At 40.7% G+C, this 21,759-nt stretch overlaps 1 protein-coding gene across 1 annotated transcript in view; it reads left to right on the plus strand.

Moving 5' to 3' along the window:
• The window catches only part of itga3b (integrin, alpha 3b), a 28,069-nt gene continuing 6,310 nt past the window's right edge, over nt 1-21,759 (plus strand). The window contains exons 1-16 of the mRNA XM_046377075.1: nt 1-417; nt 12,704-12,831; nt 15,631-15,713; nt 16,538-16,787; nt 16,999-17,091; nt 17,366-17,570; nt 18,232-18,425; nt 18,726-18,814; nt 18,911-19,047; nt 19,405-19,491; nt 19,580-19,647; nt 19,809-19,954; nt 20,092-20,238; nt 20,323-20,420; nt 21,340-21,508; nt 21,639-21,713. Coding sequence (XP_046233031.1) covers nt 227-417; nt 12,704-12,831; nt 15,631-15,713; nt 16,538-16,787; nt 16,999-17,091; nt 17,366-17,570; nt 18,232-18,425; nt 18,726-18,814; nt 18,911-19,047; nt 19,405-19,491; nt 19,580-19,647; nt 19,809-19,954; nt 20,092-20,238; nt 20,323-20,420; nt 21,340-21,508; nt 21,639-21,713 — 2,160 coding nt within the window. The 5' untranslated portion in view covers nt 1-226. The remainder of the gene's footprint in view (nt 418-12,703; nt 12,832-15,630; nt 15,714-16,537; nt 16,788-16,998; nt 17,092-17,365; nt 17,571-18,231; nt 18,426-18,725; nt 18,815-18,910; nt 19,048-19,404; nt 19,492-19,579; nt 19,648-19,808; nt 19,955-20,091; nt 20,239-20,322; nt 20,421-21,339; nt 21,509-21,638; nt 21,714-21,759) is intronic.

The following is a 21,759-nucleotide window of genomic DNA, read 5'->3' on the forward strand; positions in this document are numbered from 1 at the left end:
GGTGTGGAGAAGGCAGAGAGGAAGGAAGAGCGAGAGAGCAGGGGAGGGCGGCAGAGAGAGACGGGCGACGGCTCACATCGACACCTACAGTAGGCAGTCAGGCTGAGTGAGAAGGGGAAAGGAAGCTCTCAATGGGGAGGTCCCTGTGAAGTATAGTCTACCTGTCGGAGCTCATTCAGCCCGCGCTGATCGTGGAACTGCGGGAAGCCTATTGCACTTGCGAGGGATGAACAGTCCAAACATGTTTCCAACACAATTCGTCTGCGCTGTTTTGATTGTGTACCACGGGACGCAAATCTGCAGTGGATTTAATATAGACGAACGGTTTCCTGTGATCAAAGAGGGAAAAACCAAAGGGAGCTTCTTTGGGTTCTCGGTCGCTCTGCATCATCAGACGGAGGGCTCCAGAAAGTACCTGTAAGTTGTCATGCTGTGCTTGTCTGAGAAAAATGCTCTTTTTTTTCTTTGAGACTAAAGGGTCAAAGTAATGCCCGCTTTCAAACTGGCTACGCACCTGCCTTGGAGCAGGACGCGAAAAACAACGTTTTTGTCCGCCTCAGAGAGGCTTATTGCGCCCACTTATTGCGCAAAACCCGCGATGAGACCATGAAGTCTACACTTCATTGCTATTAACACCTGTCGACCGTTTGTAAACTGCGCTTACCTCTTAAATACATTCAATGGTTTCCTCCGGATTACATACTTCCCTTTTTCTACACGTCAGACAGTTCGTCCCAAGGCAACCACCTGTTAAAAGACACCGGAGTGGTTCAGATTTCTCTGGCCTAGCCGTGCAGGTGCTCCGTACCATGTCGGTGCCTCTGTTGCAAATAAAAAGGGATTTGATGAAAGGCTTGAGTTGTTAACCAAGATCATTATTTTAAAAAAACAGCGTATCTTGCCTTTCATTGAGCATGTGGAAAGCAGTCACATCCAATAGGAATCTGAGCGGTTAAACCATAGCGGGTGCAGAACTGCCTCTTGCTGTTTTGCTTGAATATTATTATTATATTATATTGGATTTGACTCAGTATGGTGGAAAATGCATCATGTACAAATGAAAGAGCCACAGTTCTTGTTCTTTTGAGGTAATTGCAGACTACTGTAGCTGGCGCAGAACACTGGCCCAAATTTTGGTCTCTAAATCTGTGCGTACAAAGCACACTGCGCACACAGACAGCTGTGACATAGCCTGCTCTACTTTCTTTCCACATGTCCTGTTATCTTCAGCTAAGACACAAGTGGGTTTGTGTTTTGCAGTAAAGGTGTTCATTGGCCTGTAACGCGAGACACGAAAGCTCATGTGGAGTCAATAGTGTTTGGGAAGATTTACGTAAAAGTAAATGATTTTTTTGTTTTAGCAATAGTTAATATTCAAGGACAAGAATGTGTGTGACATATTTCCCATCTTCCTATAGGCTTATAGCTTTTTAATAGAAGAGCCTCAAACTGTATCATTGTTTAGTGTAGGATTTCCCTGGAACAATTATAGTGGCCCCATCATCCTTCCGCGTCCATGATCACACGGCGTGCTGATAACTTGCTGTTATCTGCAGCTTTGAAGTGTAACCCAGGAAGAAAATCTGCAAATCAAGGCCCACTTCCTCTGGGTTGTCACAAGTGAGTCTGAATGTTAAGTTTATCAGGCTAATCAAGGTGATGGAGATTGTTGTAATATTACAGAGATTTTAGAATTAATAGCAATGTCCAGCTAGTACTTGATCAATGTGCCATCTTGGCCCTGTCCCCAAAGGGATGGAGTCACTGTCCACAGAATGCAACATAAGTAGGGGACCACATGGTCAGGAGGCCTTTTAGGTACAAGGAGGCCATTAAATGTCTCATCAGTCTGCTGTTAGTAAATAAGTACTCAGTTTTCCATTGTATCATATATTTTATTTGTCAGGACACACTAGTATGTACTGGCCATGGTGCCTAAAAAATGCGAAGGCAAAGAAAGTCAGCAGGCCTTGGAAAGTACATCTATTGACTTTTTTGCAAAGTTAGTTGAGAAGGTCAGTCACTTAGCTCAAATAGGGAAAACAGTTAGCTGGCCCTGTCCAGCAATAACAAAATCTGCTAACCAGCACCAATAACAACACAGTATACCTTTAGGTAGAGCGAGGCTAACTGTTTACCCCTGTTTCAAACTTTTGTGCTAAGCTAACTTAAAAAGCTGGTGGAAGTAGCTTAAAAGTCGTGAGAGTGAATTCAGTCATTTCAACTTCCCAAAATGTTTAGCTATTCCTGTAAACTTGATTACACATTTTCTCAACGACTGATATTTTTCTATCTTTGAATCTGAGGAAGCAAGAGTCTGACACTGTGATCTGTGTATGCGACTGTGAACCTGCAGTTCTAACTGAGAGTTAACCACAACCAAAATCTCACTTTCACTCTGAATTTCCAAAGAAAAATAATCCACGCTTGTTATTAGCTCATGTGTTTCCCAAGATGTAATTTGATGACATCTCTTCTTACTACCACTAATACTATCTACCATAGTGTCTTCTTTAGCAGCCCATCTGTAATCTATGGAGCCACCACTGTTGACTAAAGACAGTCCTGTAGTGCTCAGACCTAACTCAGACCTAACTGTGCACATACTCTGTGATTCTGCAACGACACAGCCCAATGTACTGATGGTGTGTCTCATGTTTGACTAGAGCAGGTTTTACAGTCCTGTCTGTTTCCTCTGTGCTGTCTGGCTTCTTTTGTTTCCCCAGATCTATGCCACCACACAACACAGCTGTTTGTTACATGTTACCTCATTACTGGAGCGAGCTAGAGTGCGAATATTTGAAAAATGCGAGAACAAATCATATAAACCAGTCATGACATGTACAGTGGTGACTGGTCTTTGTGCGTGCGTGAGTCACACAGAGTCCAGGATAAAACTCAAGACAGAAGGTATCCACTCCCAGTTCTGCAATAAAGTTTTCCCTTAATCTCTTAAGTTACAGCTATTATCTAATTAGCCTGAAACTAGCAGTGTATGTTGGCTCAGCTGAAGCAATTTAAAAAATGTATTTTGAATTTAGATGGGGGTGCATGAACAATTAGGCTACCATAATTGCTTGGTCTTGGGGATGGGCTGCACCTAAATAATCTAAAAGCTACCTGAGGCCAATTTGTACAGGGTATCCACCACTCCCCCCTTTCTCTTTAAATCACCCATTTAGAGATTTTTTTTCTGAGAGGGCTTTTTTTGTTCTCTGGTGTAGCAAGGAGGGGGGACTGGGCAGTCAGCTGGCCAACTATTGGCTCTTCCAGTTCCCTGACCTCTTGGTATGCTTGGAATGTGTTACCCCTCTTTGCACAGTCACAACCTGCCAGGTTTCAGGTTGAGACAAGATGGGAGTGAAAACGATGTTTCTGGGGACTGTTGGAGAACACACACACATACACATATAAATTTAAAATCATTCTGTTCATCCCTCAGCAGACATAGCTTTCTTAATTTTATTGTTGGGAACTTCTGTGACCTGAGGAGAAGAATTTAATTTGTCTTGCTGATGAATATTTAATCAGAATTGAAGTGCTTTTGCTTTTCCAGCTCATCTCTGTCTGACTGCAGTGGCCCGAAGCCATGAAAGTCAGCCATTTAATTTGACGGGGCCTTCCCCTTTGTGCTGTGAGGTAGAGATTAAATGGGTCGACCTGCTGTAAGGTTTACAGACACAAACAGCGCTGTGCTCAGTTTGAACATGCACAGGATCATGCTCAGCTTTTAATCAGTCCTCCTACAGTTTGAGACAATTAAAAATATAATTCCAAAATCAAATCTTTCTTTTGTGATGTTGATGCAGTGCAGTTGATGAGGACATGGTGTCAAACAGACACTTTGAATACTTGTCTTATTGTTTAAACATTTAATATTCTTTAAAAAATATCTCTCCTTTGGAAATAGCTGTGCCAGTGATCAGTTTTAATTCCCGACAGTTGCGATGTATCCCAATGGGAACAGATTTTCACAGCAGAAAATAACTATGAAAGTATCCATAGACTGGTGTTTAAGTTATTTTCACGAACAGTACAATACCTATATTCTGTAACGGTAAAGAATCACTATGACCAAGTGGCTTCATTGAACTCAAATGTTAGATTTTTGGTATCATGTAACTTCGACTGAATGACCTGATGTATTACAGGTGCTGAAGTTTACATAAATGATGCAGATGGGTATGTCTAACCTGGCTGTGAGCCAACCCCCCCCCCACATAGAAATGCTCCTGATCTTTGAAGTAGCTCTTTCAGAGCGCTCATGTTATGCCACGGTGAAACACTTTCAGATAACAATGCTGTGTTCTCTATTAGACCCTCGTACAGGAATTACATGAGAGCCAGCTGGAAGTCATTCCTGATGTGTCCCTGTAAAAACTGAGCTTTGCAAATGTCATTCGACATTTGATTGACATATCTGCTGTCATACCATCTGAAAGAATTGCTCTAATGTGCTTTTATATACAGGTGTGTTAACCAGAGTTTGTTAAAAACACAATATTGTTTTCACTATAATAGTGAGCTAAATGAAGTGACCGCACTTTTAATGTCTCTATCAACGTGGATTTTTTTTATTTATTTCACTAGTGAAACTAAAATATACTACATTCATTTGCTTTTGTTTAAATAGTCTCATTATCAAAAGCTGGAAAGCTTTTAAACAGGTGTTTTATGTGTGTAATGTCTGGCCCATCTGTGTTTCCTGGTTTTAAAATTTAGCCCAAAAAGCCCTGGTTTAGACCATTGGATCACTTACCTTTGAAGACAATGTGGATCAAAATCCATTTATTAACAGCTTATTAATACGTAAGACTACAGACTTTGATTATTAGAAACCCCTTTGTTACATACATATTAATATTTTTAACATCAGACATGATGGCTTACTGTATAAGACAGAGGAAAATTTTATCTGTCAGTAAAACTGATCTATGATGCATTAATACATGATTTATTATCCTTGCATAAATGCATTAGTTACAGCTTATAAACTCTTTATTAAGGGTGCCTTATTTAAGAAATTAAAAGAACAGTGTGCGTGAGCCTGTGTGTTTGTGGATTGGAGATTATACAAGGGTTTGAGTCCTTCCTGGTCTAGTGGAGTTTGATCATAGTGACTGGCCTTAGTCTTCATGGCATTTATTGCCTGTATCTAATCAGTTGGCAATGGCATGAGTTGCATTTTGTGTAGCAGCAGAATGAATGACAGCTTCTAATAACATGTTGAAATGGATCCCAGCGGGACCTTGTGCCTCCTGCTAATCTCCACAGAGGAGATTCTCTATGGTGGGGCTTTCATTGGAAATACCTGCAGTGAAGACGTTTTCTCTCTTTACAAAAGTGTAAGAGATCCCCCCTTTTCCCCCCTGGTTGTACAAATGTCCTTAAACACCATGGAACAGAAGGTGGTGTAGCTGACCTCCAGGCTAATGAGGGCTACCTGGAGCTAGAAAAACTATATGCTTCAATACCTTTCTCTCTTCATGTCATTTTTCATCTTTAGACGGGAAATGATCCTGCTGTATTGGTTTACACCTGGTATGTGAAAGTGAGTGTATGCAGTATGCAACTTGTTGTGTGTCCTTAATAATAAAAAATGTGCTGAAAATATGCTATGCTTCCTATTCTGAAGAAAAATCAGATAATAAATAATAATAAAATCAAATATAGGATAGCAAGTCAAGACAAATACCACCTCAAGTGCTTTTTACTGAAAGTGAGTCGAGCCTTAGCAGGTAAAAACAAGAACACACGTGTGCTGCTTCTATATAAGATGAGTAATACTTGGCACTAAGCGGGCATGCGTGTTGCAGTCTGCTCCATTACAGCTGTGAGGCAGTCCACCTGTAAGCCCCCTCCTTTATATACAGCGGGGGGTCAAAATGTTAATGGAAATGCTGTTACTGATACTGTGAGTCTCATGTGAATGGTTGTGAGCATGCAGGACAGATGTGTGCCCGTACGGTGTGGGGTCAGTCAGAAACATGTGTCCAGGCTCAGTCCAGCTGTGCTGTGTCTCTATTTCTGTCTGTATGCATGCATTTTGTGTGTATTTCTCCCTGTCAGTTTGGTAGATAGCATGTTTGTGTGTGTGTGTTAATCATGTGTAGCAGGGGGAGATGCAGTTGGACATCACTCATGTAGCGACACCAGGCACTGGCTGGGTGGGCGTATTGTTCGACAGACATAAGCCAAAATAACATTGTCCTTTTCAGACAAAGTTTTACTTGCTGCTGATGAGAAGTGAGTTTGTTTATCATGAGGGGATGACTTGAGACGTTTAATTTGTCACAGTGGGTCCAAATAAGTTTGCTCTCTTGTTACTGTTTCACCAACAGCAGATGGTGGTCATCAAAGAGGATGTTTGTTTAGCTAAGATACCATGTTAGACTGGTGTGTGTGTGTGTGTGTGTGTGTGTGTCAGTATGCATATTCCTGTAGTTGTGGGGACAAAAATCTCTTTACAGTCACGTTGTGAGGACCTGCCTTACTTATGGGGACAAAATGCATGTCCCCACAACGTAAGTCATTAAAAATTAGGGTGAGGATTGCTTTAAGGTCAGGTTAAGGTAAGGGTTAGGATTAGGCAAGTAATGTGTATTGTTATGGTTAGGTGGGGGTTATGCCTACAGGAAATGAATGTAAGTCTATGTGATGTCCCCCAAAGTGGTGGAAATAAATCTGTGTGTCTTTGTAGATGTGTGTGTGTGTTTCACAGGCATTTCATCTCTTCTGCTGCCCTTTTTTATGCATGCTCAGTGTCCTTCTCTAATATCCCCACCAGCACGTACACTGTGAGAGTCTTAAAAGGCTAAAAGCAAAACAAGTAAACATTTTATTGTAGATTAACAACTATTGTAGATTGTCAGCTCCATATAGTTTATTTATACCCATCATGTAGTCATTCATTAAAAATGCAAAGTCCTGATGCACGCAGGTACTTTGAGGGCAAGTCTGTGTCACCAACACTTGCAGCAGGTCTCACTGTTTGTTCAGAGAGGACTCATTTATACGATATGTTCTGTGTGTGCAGACTCATTGTGTGTGTGCAGACAGTGTGTTAACAACTAGGCGTGCTCACTATGAATAGTCTGATAGCAATGTGCGAGGTCGCCTCCACCTTCTGCTTTGTTAGAGTTTGTCCACACAAATACCTGGATTCTGAGAGTGCTGTTGTAACAGGAGTGAAACACGCGGGGCGCAGAGCGGATACAGGAAGAGAAGAGTGTGGCCAGTGAACCACCATGTAGCACAACATGTCTGTCATATGAACCAGCCTCTTGTACTGTCGTCAGTCTCTACATCATAAAAGATCCGAGCCCTGCTCTGCTCTTGTCCTCATGCTTAATTCAATCTGCAAATTGAGTCACCCCATTCAATATTATCTCCATTTATCCACTTAGTGGGTCTAAGTAGTCATTTTTCCCTGGAATCAATACAAGTTGCCTGGAGTGCAAAATAAAAAATCCGGAGGATGCAGTATAGGTGAGGGTGTGTGTTTGTGTATCTGTTTAATGGATTTAGGATTAAAGATGAATAGTAAAAACTTTCTGTGGGGCCTATCCTTGCCTGTACTTGTTTGGCAATTTGATGACCCGCAAAAGTGAAACTCTGTAGAACAAGTAGTGTCAACGTAAATCAGCGGTTTGCTGCAGCCTTTTCCAACTGGATCCACTGCATGTCATTTCATCATTTAAACACCTACATGGATCTCTCCAAAATCATACAAACCCTTTTCATATCTATCATTCTTGTTTCTCTTTTACACATAAAAAACACACTTGTTCCCCTAAGCTGAAGTTAGTTTAGCTAAGCCAAATAAAGGCTGACGTTTCTCACCCACATTCGCCACTCACAACCGTTTGCACATATGACAGTCTTCCCATTCAACTGATTAACTCTATGTGCCTTTTAAAGGAAGCAGCTATGTGTTTCATCTTAAGACACGCATTGTGCGAACATACACTCCAGTTCCAGTTTTTACCTGAACTAAATCTCACACACACAACTTAAACTAGCCAAAAATTAACTTCAGTTCTTTTGTGTTCTCTGTTGATACACAAACAGAAAGGGACTTCATGGTGCATTCAGGTACACCTCATAAACTCAGCTTGATACTAAGGACGATGTCTGCATGTACCTGCTTGTTTTCAGTGGTTCAGTAGCCTGACACATCACATTTTTAACTGCAGAAGAGAAGCTACATCTACATGATGTAGCACAACACAGAAATTTGGCCGGCTCACATAATTGTGTTAGATGCTATTTTAAGCATCCATACCCTTTGGGTAAACTTTGCCTGAGTTTGCTAGATTATCATCTATACAATATATATTATATACTGTGTCATACAATGTTGTGGAAGGACTGAAATTGGTGGAAAGACACAAATCATGAATTCTATGTGTTGTATATATTTATCATTGACTCTTAATAGAATTGCATGGCTGATGGTGAAATCAAAGCCTTCCTTTTTCTTTGCCCTGAGGGCCACAGCCACACCTCATGTAAGACAGCTTGCCCTAAGACATATCTGCAGAGGTGATTTATCACTTGTGCATGGCTGACTCACTTGCAGCAGCTATAATACTTGAGCATGCACTCTTAAAAAATACACACATAAAGTAGATACTGTCCACAGAGAGCTAGAAGCAGAAAAGTCCCTCTTGGCCTCTTTGTCACCCACTTTCTCTCTCTCTCTCAGACATTTTTAAATATTTATACCTCTTGACATTTAATACAAGGGCCAGCAGGCTGAAGAGCTGTTTGCCAGTGTTAGATGTATATCATGTGTCTCATCACGTTCTGTTCAGACAAGGCCCAAATGAAGATGAATGTACCCTAAATGATGATGCTTTGTTCTGACTGGCCCTGCATGTTGTCTCTTCTTGTTAGTCTTGCTGCAGTCTATCAGATGGAAAGAAAATGTCATCCGCTGGAGTTCAGTCATATTTTATTAAGCAGGGTTTCTTGGTTTCAGAGCTGTTGAGCTGAGTCTGTGTGGTGGGAGGTGAGAGCCACAGAGATCACAGCTTAGTTTTAATTAACTCTCAGAGAACTTCATGTGTTGTGTTGAGTGCCTTACAGACAAATTTCTGTTTACTAAACTGGCAAAACCTTGTGTTTTCTTTTGTTCTTCTTCTTCTATGAGAAATCACTGTCTCCCCCTTTCACTCACTTCATTGCTTTTTCAGCATCTCTTCCCCATCCTCTGTTTTTTGTTGCTGTCAGGAGCTTTAGTGGGCAGCCTTGATAAAGATTAGATAAGGAAATACCTGTTTGTTTAACTTAACACCACTGATATAAATATGTACTGCTTTTACCAAGTCCCTTCTTCAGAGAGTTTCTCACTGCTAAAAGGCAAAACTGCAGCCACACACTCACCTTGGCAGGGTGTGTTCCCTGTAGTAAATGTTTGGTTTAGCCAGCCTTTGGATCACTTAGGCAGAGGGGGCAAATTTCAACATGTCCTTGATGTAGGAATGCGGCTTCCAGTTCCCCCCTCTTCACTTCCCTTACCTTCCCTGGGCTTTGACAGCCTGTTTATGAGGAGGTGATGAGCAGGGAGTTAGGAGGAGGGCACACATTGTTGCAGCTGGAGCAGGACATGATATGAGTTGTGTTATCTTGGTTGGCCTGGTCAATGCTTTGTAGCTTTGGTGAATTTTATTTATGAGCTGAGGAGACTTAAGATGTTCCCTCACATAAAGTGACAATCCTGAGGTCAACAATTTGAATACAGCCTTTTTGTTGCCATGTGGAGAGAGGTTTTTATCTAATAACAGTGATACGATGGACTGACTAGTAATAATGTTTGGTCTAGATGATTTGCTGTTGCATATCTGAGGAGTCTATTATTCCATTCTCTATTATAGAGATGTTAGGGGCTCTGTTATAGCTCAACATTTTGGGAAATGTACTCATTTTCTCTCTGAGAGTCAGATGGGATGCCATGTCTGTGCACAATATATGAAGCTGCAACCTGCATCTAACTAGAACGAGCAACAAGAAAAACTCGAATGTAAAAACAACACTTTATGGTTTTATTGTTGATTATCTGCCAGATTATGCCATGGCTGAGCATAGTAAGACTTCCTGGAGTCTTGTGACTGTAAGGTTTTCATGTAAAGAATGGAGACATCTTGTTTTAACACTTGCTGATTAAACTAATGATATGTAACATGTTGATGAGTGACCTTTAGAGGCCCTTTGAACAGACTCAAGCTAGTTGTTTCCCCTTGTTTCTAGTCTTTGTGGCTAAGCTAATTGGCAGCTGGCTGGAGCTTTATATTTACTGCACAGACAAGTACAGACAGGGAAGTGGTATCAATCGTTACAAATGCATTTTCCAAAATGTCAGTCTGTTTATTTAATTAAACTGTTAGCTCCATGAATGATAACATTATGACACCTTTAATCTGGTTGAAAACACCTCTTCCTGGTTTTAAAGATGTGCCTTCACTCCATGTCAAACCTGATGGCACCAATCAGCACTGGTAAATTTCCACAACAAACACAGGTTGCCCACGTGGCTCTGATGAGACGATGAGATGACAGTGAGATTGGTAATGAGGTCGAGTTGTTCTAGATCTTTTCCTTCTGTTCGCTGCAGCAAGCACTCTGCCGGACAAGGTTACCTAAGCCTCCCTTAAGCAGACATGATTAGCACTGGACTTTGTGCCTCAGTTTGTCATAACTGTGTGAGCCAAGTTCACACTAACTGGCCTCTGTGTGTTTTATAACAGTCTTACTTATTCCCTGGGTTGTTCTCTTTCTGTCTTGCTTGTTTTAAACGCTTTGGATATGTGGCTTGTTTTTTCCCTCAAGAATGGCTAACACTGTATATGAATGTTTTGAGACACTCTGTCCTTTTACTGCTGAAAAACACTTTGGGTGGCCTTAACTTATGCATATGGAAGTAGAAAAACAAGTCATGTGTGCAGAAACATACATTTTCTGTACTGCAGGAGCACGCACTAGATTACAGAATGGGCCTCACTACTCACTGAGGGGCTGTGTAGCCCCGATTCTCCACATATCTGTCAGCCCCACTAACTACTGCAAACCTCTGTGGAATCTCAGATGCTGTCTACATTACTGAATGATTACCTGCACCAAGGTCCCTTCCTCTCAGTCCACTGGAAACTGCTGGCCCTCTGAGGCCATCTTGGCTCTCTCTGGTCATCATCACTTTGGCAAGATAATTGATTCATTACTGATAATGCCCATCTGGTTGCAGAAAGATGGGATAATTGCACCTTTATGTTTCAGATGATGCAGACACGACTGGAGGATGTCTGTTTTTCAAGCGTTAGTGGAAAATATTCAGTGTAACGCTTAGGGATGCAACAGAAGAGGCAACGTGGTCACATTCATTTAGTTCTTTAGGTCCAAATTACTTTTCAATCTGGTGATAATGAAATAATACATACAAGGGTGAAATTTGTGTTATAACTCCTGACCTACAAGTAGACATTCTGTGATCTCCAGGATGGTCAAGTTTCCAATTGGTAATGGAGTAATTTGATTCTAAGACCATCAGACTTACTCACATGAATGTTTGCAAAAGTCTGTTCATGTTCATGTGACACATCAAAGATAAAATATTTTGGTCTGGGCTTTTGAGATGTTCTTATGATTAGATTGCAAGTATGTATGCGGGCATTTTGTCTACCTAAGAGCATGTATAAATACAGAGGTCTGTGGTGGAGTGTAGCATTGTATAGCATGACAACTCATGGCATATCCTGTGAGCAATATGCAAACAGGCAACAACTTTTACAAGATCTATGAGTTCGTGTTTTACGTTAATACTCAAACATTGAGTAACTTAGTATGCCTCATCTGTCATGAATTACCATAAAAAAGTAAATGAAAAAAACATTGGAACAATGAAAGGCTGACTCATAGGAGATATTTTGATTTGAAGGCACAATGGCCTTACTGTAAATGTGTATTTCAAGTCAACACCTGCAATCTCTATTTATTCCTACTTATCAGTCAGTGTAAAGGGAACTGCTGCCCTTGCAACTAATATGCCCACAAGCTTGACTGAACAGTTTGACTCACCTTTTTCCACCATTCACCACTACACTGTTAAATGCTTTTGTTTTCCAGCACAGCAGGCCATGTGCCATGTACATTGTAAGCAAGACTGTCGACACCTTCTGCCTACAAAGTGGAGCTAACAATCTTTTGCTGACAGTAAACATATCATCCCAGCACAGAGCCTTGTAGAGGGAGTAATCCCTCTACTTCAAAGTTATGTGGTGTGTTAAAAGGTGCTGATGTAGAGGTGTGTCTGGGAGTGGACAAAAAGATCAGGTCCATCACCAAGAAGCTAGTTGTGCTCAGCGTGTGTGGTGCTCAGACTTGTCATGGGTCATGCTCTGACTGCCCCACTCTTTTCACTTTTTATTCACAGGTCATGTGAATTGACTCACTCTTTGTGTTTGTGTGTGCATGTGTGTGTGTGTGTCTGTGTAGAGCAGAGTATATAGTGTTCTGGATGGAAGATGGAGACAAGGCTTTCATATTCAAATGTGCTACAACTTAAAGCTGTCTGTGTTTTGACTAGAGGGATCTTTTTTTATGTTGCTGCTACTGTGCCTGTGCTGTATTTTCTAACACCACCACAAAGCTCTGATTTAATCTAATGATCGTTATCTGTCTTCCTTTCTGTCTGTCTTTGTGTATTCAGGCTTCTTGCAGGAGCACCCAAAGAGAAAGCCGCTTCTCTACAGAATGTCAATGAAACAGGTGCCGTCTACTCCTGTCCTGTCTCAACAGACACCACTGACTGCTCCAGAATGGACCTTGTCAGCACAAGTAAGCTGAACTCTCAGGAAGTGATTAGTCATTTTTGGTTTTTGGTAAGGGGATGCAGAGTTGTAGGATTATGATGAGTTTCTGTGCAGATCCAGTTAGTCAGACTACAAGATGAGGGAGAGCCTGATGGGACATACCACTGATGTGAAGGCAAGACAAGAGTCTACAGCCAGACTAACCGGTCTGTGTGGCATGCTTAGTAGATAAAAGGTTTAGCTTGTTCACTATTTCAGTTTAGCTTGTTGGCATGCTAACACTTACTAATAAGAAATAAACAAAAAGTGTAGTTGAGGCTGATGAGAATGTCATTAGCTTGAAGGAACTTGGTATTATTGAGTGGGTCAAAGTGAATGTGAGCACCAAATTTCATGGCATTCCGTTCATAATGCTCAACAAGTCACTCAAAACCACAAACATCAACATCGTGGTGGTGCTAGGAATCACCAAAGTCAATAGGATTCATCCAGGGAACCACAAATGTCTATACAAAGCTTTCATGGCAAACTGCCCAATAGTTGTTGAGATATAGTTTAGTGTGGGGAGTCTTGGACAGATTGACTAGCCCTAGAACCACTAGTGTGGTTAAAAAGCACTCCAGAAATAATTAAAGGGATTGATTCAATGTTTTGCTTCCATAAATTTCATTAATAAATAAAGGTCAAAACTGAAAAAATTAAAGTTCTGGTCCCCAAGCCCAAGTCGAAGATAACTTGGGATGTAATCAGGCATTTCTGTCTCAGTCTTGAAAAACCTCCACAGAAGGCATCATACGGTGGATTACACAGGCTGAGTTGTAATCTCGGATACGAGTAAAATGACCTTTAGGTATAAAATTGGAGTTTCCCTCAAACACATAAAGGTCCCTCTAGAGCATATGTGTCAAACTCAAGGGCCGCGGGCCACATCCGGCCCGGCGTATAATTATATCCGGCCCGCGAGCTCATTTCATATAGATCTATTATTATTGTGACCAATGGCCCGCCAATATGAAGCACTGATAACACACGAACTACAGGTCCCATAATGCAGCGCAACTGCCGTCTTACCTTACTATTGGCTACCTGGGAACATTCCCGCGTCAATCAAGTCGAGCTCTGTTGCCTTATACAACCGAGACTGTTGATTTTGTTGGCCTAGCTTGCTCTTTTACGATTACTTTCAGCACAACAACAACGTCTGTACTTGCGCAATTAGCGCACTGCTCCCTCCTGTCGGAAAACGGTCACGACACGCTCATCTGTGCCGCCCCGGGCTCGAAAGAGTGATGTATCGGAGTGGGAAAACCGCAGTGCATTGTGGGCTTTTCAGGCAACTGAAAAGTGTGTTTACGCCTGCTGCTTGCATGATACTGCTCTTGTGCTCTGTTGTTTTGTTTCAACAAGTTAAAACATGGTGCCGACGTTAACTGCCACAGTCGTTCACATGATCGCTTCGGTAAAATAAACGATCGGGTGAGTTTTTTTCTCATTTCCTACGTGCACGCAAACCCAAGGACGTCGGATCTGTGAGCTAACGAGGAGACACCGAATGGCCTGGAGAGCAGCCGTGAGACGACCAAACATCACTTTCAGTACAATCACCCGACACATGTTGGTGTGTTCACGGCATTTTCAGACTGATGTTGGTGGTGTTTTTCTGAAAATAAAATGAATGGCTGGCTTTCTTCCTCTGCTTATTTCTGTTTATCCGTAACATGTCATTGATATGTCAGGCACAAAATCTCCTGATCTGCTTCTTGCTCATATGGTGACAAACACCAGGCCTGCGCTTTACAAAGAAAGTTAATGAAACTATGCCTGATGGTGATAATAAATATTGTAGTTCACTAGCAATATATAAAACTATATTCCAACTACTTTAATTGAGCCATAATAAGTCCTCTGTGAGATTATGCCATTTACTCAAGCAATAATGTCTTGCAAGTCTTTTCAGCTTATTACAAACATTCTTGTGAGAAAGTTTTTTTTTGTAGCATGTTTTGACAGGAGATTTTAAGTTATTTTATTTATTTTGGAATGATATTCCTGTCTGTTTTTATTCTGTATGTTTAAAAATGTGTTCAAAGTGTTAACTTTAGATCGGCCCGCGATCTAAGGTGTGCTTTGAGTTTTGGCCCCCTGTGCAACTGAGTTTGACACCCCTGCTCTAGAGGATCTCCCTGATTGCTAAGTAAACAACTGTGAATAACCTCTTTATTGACCAAGGACAGACTGTGTCAAAAAATCTCAGGTTTTAATCCCCAGCGTGTTCTGTAATATTCACAATCATTTGCTGGATCTACACAATGAGCCCCAGGATATGAAACTGTGAAAGTTCTTAATTGAAGGATATTAATTGCCAGACTTACCGCCCTCATACCTTGAGGTGAATATGCCCTGCGGACGCTAAAAGCAAGGACCGTAATAAAAGGATTCCTCATCACTTTTGATGTTGACGTTGCAGTGACTGTTGCTGCATTTTTGTGGTTAATATTTGTCAGGGCAAGATTCAGACTGAATGAAGCTTTACTGTTTGGGTTGGTTTTCCTGTGACTGTTATCACTGCAATCAAGTTGTCCGTTTAATGGATGAGTGGACTTGGTATACAATAATAGAGTGTACTGGTTTGTATTGGTTTGATTAAAATGTGATAGGCCTAGTGGATAACAGTAAACTTGAAATAAGGTTTAGATAGAGTATGCAAAATTTCAATTATCAAGATGTTAGACTGTTTTTTACACTTTAATTTCCACAATGTCAGCATCTTAAAAACTTAAATTTAATTCTCACACCTGACTCAACCCATCTGACCCATCCACAGCAAGCCCATCTGAGATGGTGGAAGGCATGTGGCTGGGGGTGACAGTGGCCAGTCAGAGAGACCAGCTGGCAGGACGTGTGCTGGTGAGATGACATCCTGTCTTACTCTATTAGTCAGTGTCATAGGGGGCATATTTACATTATTTACATCAGCTCTGAGGGGATACTGGGTGAGATAAAACCATTCAAATTTCAACACTTAGTGTCACAGATGAGTCAGTGCGCTTGTTGTAGCACCTACTGTAGAGAAAGTGACACGTGCAGTTAGGAAATGGCATTTAGAGTAATACTGATTATATTTTTCCACAGGGATTTTTCCTTTTTAATGTGATTCATAGAGGAAAATGTTTTTGACCCTAAATGTTCTTACATGAATATATTGGTAAATTAACCATTATACCCTTTCCATTTAGCTAATTTTAAATGTTAATTGACTGGACCCTACATCTGACACTTCTACTATTGCGGGAAACTTGAAGGTGGCTTGTGATTTCATACACTATTATATTTTTACACAATTGGATGTTTTTGTTTCTATAGATACAGTTAAGGGTATATTATTTGTGCATTTCTTTCCAGTTATATGGGAGTACTGGGCTAACATAAAAATAAAAATAAAAACAGCAAAAAAAACCTCCTTCATTATATTTTTGCTTACATGGGACAATTAATTAGTTGCTGTTTTGTTTTTTAATTCCATATGCATTTAATTCAAACTTTTTTCCCCTTTTTAGCTTTGTTTATTTTTAATATAAGCTGTATGGCAGAAAACATTCAAATCATTTCAATACACTCATATTCCAATACTCTGATTTAATCTTAGAGACTGCTAGATTTTAGACATTATAAGTTAGAGCAGTTACACAGTCCATAACAACCTAGAATACACACTCTCCTCTGGTGTCCAGGCATGCGGGCATCGCTATGTGAGGATCATCCAAGGAGGCGCAGAGGAGCAGCGGCGGATGATAGGAAAGTGTTTTGTCAGGAGTAATGACCTGACCTTTGACCCCAACGATGAATGGCAGACTTACAGTTATGAGGTCTGCAACCCCAACTTTGACATGGTGTTTGAGGGCATGTGCAACATGGGCATCTCAGGCGGCATGACAGACACTGACGTCTACATCGGCGCTGCAGGCAGCTTCATATGGCAAGGTGGGCACTGAGGAGTTAACACCAAAAAGAGTGTGTTTTGTTGCTTAGTGTTGAAATTATGGGCTGGTTTCACAGACAGGGATTAAACCCTGTGCAAGTCTGCTAAATTCTAGTGTTAGTCTTACAGTGGGATTATTCTCTGTCTGGGAATCCTGTTCATTGTGCATGAAGCAGACATAACATTGTTGTCTAATTCTGCTGTGTTATAAAGGAAATGTTCATGTAACATGGAGAGATCCAGCGAATACCTGGGACTCTACAAACAAAGACTTTACACAGCTGAACAGACGATACAGCTATATGGGTAAATATACAGCACGACTCTGCATCACATACATTTTATAATCACTGAACAAAAGTTCATGATTTTAATGTATTTAACACTCCTACAATCAGATGAACATCTAGTTGTTGCTATAAATTGCAAAAGAACATTAAAAGTGTGGAAATGTTTCAGTTCCTGATAGTTTCATCTGTATCTCATTTCATTTTATCCATGATCTTTAGAAAGGTCTGTATTGCTTTTATGAAGGTCAAATTACAGTTGAACAGTGGATCCTAAATGTTTTCATCTGTAGGTTATTCAGTTCTTGAGGAGAAAAAGCTGCTGAGCCATGATGATTACACAGTGGTAACAGGGGCTCCCAGGGATGAATCCAAGGGCTCTGTGGTGTTCGGGACAAAGAATGACCAGAAGATCGAGCTGACGCTCATCATCCCTGGGGAACAAGTGGGCTCGTACTTTGGAAACAGCCTGGCTGTCACCGACCTCAACAATGACGAGTGCGTCTCTGAAGAAAGCACTGACAGTTGATACTGTCGTTAGCCTTTTCTTTCTTAAACACTATATGGTAGATAGTGCATTTGGAATATAGGCCTCTTCAGTGTGCACTTAGTAAGACTGCTGCTGGGTATTAAGCTCAAAGGAATAATGTGCTTTTTTCTATCCTGGGAATCAAGGACTATCCATTATGTCCTTGTTTGAGAGCGACCCCAAATGGGAAGTCTTATTAATTAACATCTAAAGCGTCCTCTAAATGACCAAATTTGTGTCTGTCATTACAGGGGACCAAAAAAAATGGTTGGCAGTCTATTCATTTCTTCAATTTAATGCCATAGTTCATGCGTAAGCATGAAATGCTCTAATGCACTGTAGCTGTGATCTGCCCCGTTAGACCGGGAATGCGTGACATTGATGTTTGTGTGAGATGAGATAAGAGAGGAAAACCTGTCCTTGCAGCAGCTGTGATGTGCATCATGACATCATGGTGAAATCATGCATCTCCCTTATTGCATGTGTGAACCTTCTGCCTGATTCTAAGTATTACGTACATTTGAGACAGAAATATAATGTCGATTGTGATTAGATTAGAAATTATCTTCTGCTTTGTATTCTGTGCATGTATTTGCTTATTTACGTGTATTTTTGGATATTTCCTTACAGTTGGAATGACCTGATTGTGGGTGCCCCATTTTACTTTGACCGTATCAATGACAAGGGAGGAGCAGTGTATATCTTCATGAATGAGAATGGATCTTTCCAGAAGACTGCCACAATGGTACTGAAAGGTCCATCAGCCTCTGCATTCGGCATTGCCGTGGCTGCCATTGGTGATGTCAACCAAGATGGATTCCAAGGTAAGTAAGTATCTGGTGGAAAATCAACTAAGTTAAAAAAAAAAAAGCTTCAACCCCACAAAAGCAAAATAATTGCACCCAAAAAGCTACAATGATCTCAGCAAAGAAACATAATGCACTGCGTAGCATTTCAGACTGCTTCAAAACTTTAAAAACTGTAAATCAATCAGGAATCATCAAATAGTGCTATACTGCCACCTAGAGGGATATTATAGTCCTTACACAGCTGTCCATTAGTTTCTTTACAGCTGCCTGCCTTTGTTTACTACTGGTATTTCACTCCACTGTTAATTTCTCCAGATTTTGCGGTGGGAGCTCCATTTCATGGCACAGGACAGCTCTACATATGGATGGGAAGTAAAAAGGGAATCTCACAAGAGCCCAGTCAGGTAACGTATTTAAGCCACAGATGTATTAGAGACATCTTCCCAAAGACCTCAGATTTATTGTGCTGAACTGCCATGTGTCATTGCTGCCTTCTAAAGGTTATCGAGGGTAAGTCAGTGGGAAATGGAGGATTCCAGACCTTCGGCTACTCCATCAGTGGAGGGATGGACGTGGATGACAACAGTTACCCTGACATCCTAGTTGGCTCTTTGGACGACCGCGTGGCCTTGCTCAGGTAGAAGTAAGACAGAGGCTGAACAGAAACATCGGCATGGCGGGTGAAAATGTCACCTCTTTGCTTTTCATGATTTGACTAAAGAATAAACATGTATGATGGGTTGTATGTGGCACAAAATTCCTGTAAACTTCCTTTGAAAACATTTCATTTTTGCTCAAAGAAGAAAATTATATTTGTGTTATAATTAAGGCAATAATAAGGCAATATTTTCAAACTTAGTTTTCACCTTGTAACATTCAAAATATACACAACAAGATTTTACAAAGTGGACATGAGCAACTTTTGTTCCAATTGCTGGTGTTTGTCTCAAATGTAGATGGTAAATCTGGGTCTTTTCATTGTGTTTGTTTTCAGGGCTCGTCCAGTCATCCACTTAACTAAGAACTTCACTGTTGAGCCCGAAATTGTGGACCCTAATCAGTGTCTTGAAAATACACCATGGTGAGATGTTTCTGCAGAATGTTAAATTCTGAAACTAGCATATTCAGTTGTGTTTGAAAACAGATAAACTTTTCTTTGTATTTTGCAGCATTACAGCTACTCTTTGTATGGCTTTCACTCTCAGCAATGGAAACAAAAACTTCAAGAAAAATATTAGTAAGCAGTCTTACTTTACTTCAATTGCTGATTTTTTTTCCAGTGAGAAACCAATGAATATATTTGAATTTCCTGTATATCTGTAGTTACAAACTGACATCTAGGCTGCTTTCAGATTCTTATGTTACAGAAAATACTGTACATTTTTCTGCTTTGTATAGAGGTGGAGTACACATTGGAGGCTGACATAGAGAGGAGAAGAAGCCCTCGTGTTCGTTTTCAGGACAGTGATAATGACAAATATAAAGACTTCCTGCTCCTGTCATCTTCCAAATCCAAGTGTCAAACTCTGAAACTGACTGCAGTGGTAAGGTTTCAATAAGCATTTGTAAATGTGTGTTATTCACTGCTATGGACATGTAAATTGTTTTGAAAGTGGTGTCAAATGATCAACATGTGTTGGTCTGATTAAGATTAATGTAACATTCTTGGACTATTATACAGATGCCTGTAAAGGACAAACTGGAGCCAGTCGTCTTTTCCCTCAGCATTTCCCTAAATGAACAAAACCTTAAATCCAGGCGTTCCATGCAAAACCTAGATTCCTTTCCGATTCTCAGCCAGGACCAGAAACTGACTGAAAGCACTGAGGTATGGACTGGCTCATATACACTGCATGCATGTATTTTAAACAACTATAGACATGTGATATATTATGTGTTCCACTTCCTGCAGATTAACTTTCAGAAGGAGTGTGGCTCAGACAACAAATGTAGCAGTAACCTGCAGATGACAGCAGAGTTTGTTGATGAAAACGACAAGCCTTACCCCAGGTGAAATGAAATTCTAAATAGTGAAGCCCTCTTTGACCAATGGGATTTTGTAAAGCTGCTGCGGGCACCACCTTTTTAGATGAATGTCACAAATCGCATTGACAATGACGTTTGACATAATAGTTTAACATGGAAAAATATGCTTATTTCTTTTTTTGCCAAGAGGTAGATAAGAGGAGTGACACCCTCTAATGTCTGCAATGTGGCAGCAGCTGGCTTAGCTTAGCACAAATTTCCAAAAGACTAGAAACAATCCAACAGTCACAAAATCCTCCTACCGGCGTCTTTAATCTCACTAATTACAGCACAGTCTACCTTTGGACAGAGCTAGACTAGATGTTTTCTGTTTATTTGTAAAGCTTAAGAGCTGCTGAGCGTAACTGTTCCTTTAAATTTGAGGAGAATTTAATTTGGCTGTCTATCCAGTGTTGTGTCATCTTGTCCTCTCTCCTAGCTCGACATCAGCCAAACATCGAAGCTAATCAATGATGCCAGTGATGCCAGCAATTATACTATAAAGATATATGTTGTATCTTGTTTGTTTAATCCAAAAGGTTACATTTAGGCAAAACTAGGCTACGTATTTCCCACTGGTTTCAGTATGATAAATTAAGCTACCATCTGCTGGCTGTAGCTTCATATTTGAGATATTACAGATATGAGAGTGATTTTGAGCTTCTCATCAACAATTTGCAAGAGAGTGACGAAGTATAGGTTCCATAATATCAAACCTATTCCTTTAATGCTAATATGTAGCGTCTCTGTTTGATTTTACTATGTAGCAGTCACAAATGTCTTAGCACTGTAGAAGAATTACCTGGATACAAATAAGGCAATAAATGTATTCATTAGTCAAAAATAATAAGTGTTAAAATAAGTGAATGTGTACTACATGTTGTCCATGTATCCCTGTGTACAGGCAGGGCAAATTCCAGGTACTACAGTTCAACAGCAGTATAAAGATAATACGGCTGATGGTGGAGGTGACTAACTTTCCTGGTCATGGGAAACTGGCTGAAGACGCCCACCAGGCCGCGCTCAATGTCCCCATTCCTGACGCATTGACATACTCCGGTGTCAGGTCATTGGTATGTCCACTGGAGGGCAGCAGACAACTATTAAATGTCCATTTACTAGTTGTTTCCTTATGCAATGCTCCATAATAACGGTTCAATGTTTCTTTTTGTTTGTCATCTTGCTCATGCATCTTCTGTTCAGGATCATGATGTACAATGCAGTTTGGACAGCCCAATGATTTGTGACCTGGGGAATCCACTTAAAGGCAACGAAAAGGTAAGTTTGAGTAACTGTCCTGAATGTTCATTCATAAATTTGGATT

This window comes from Scatophagus argus, chromosome 21 (assembly GCF_020382885.2).
Source record: "Scatophagus argus isolate fScaArg1 chromosome 21, fScaArg1.pri, whole genome shotgun sequence".
Taxonomy (NCBI): Eukaryota; Metazoa; Chordata; class Actinopteri; family Scatophagidae; genus Scatophagus; species Scatophagus argus.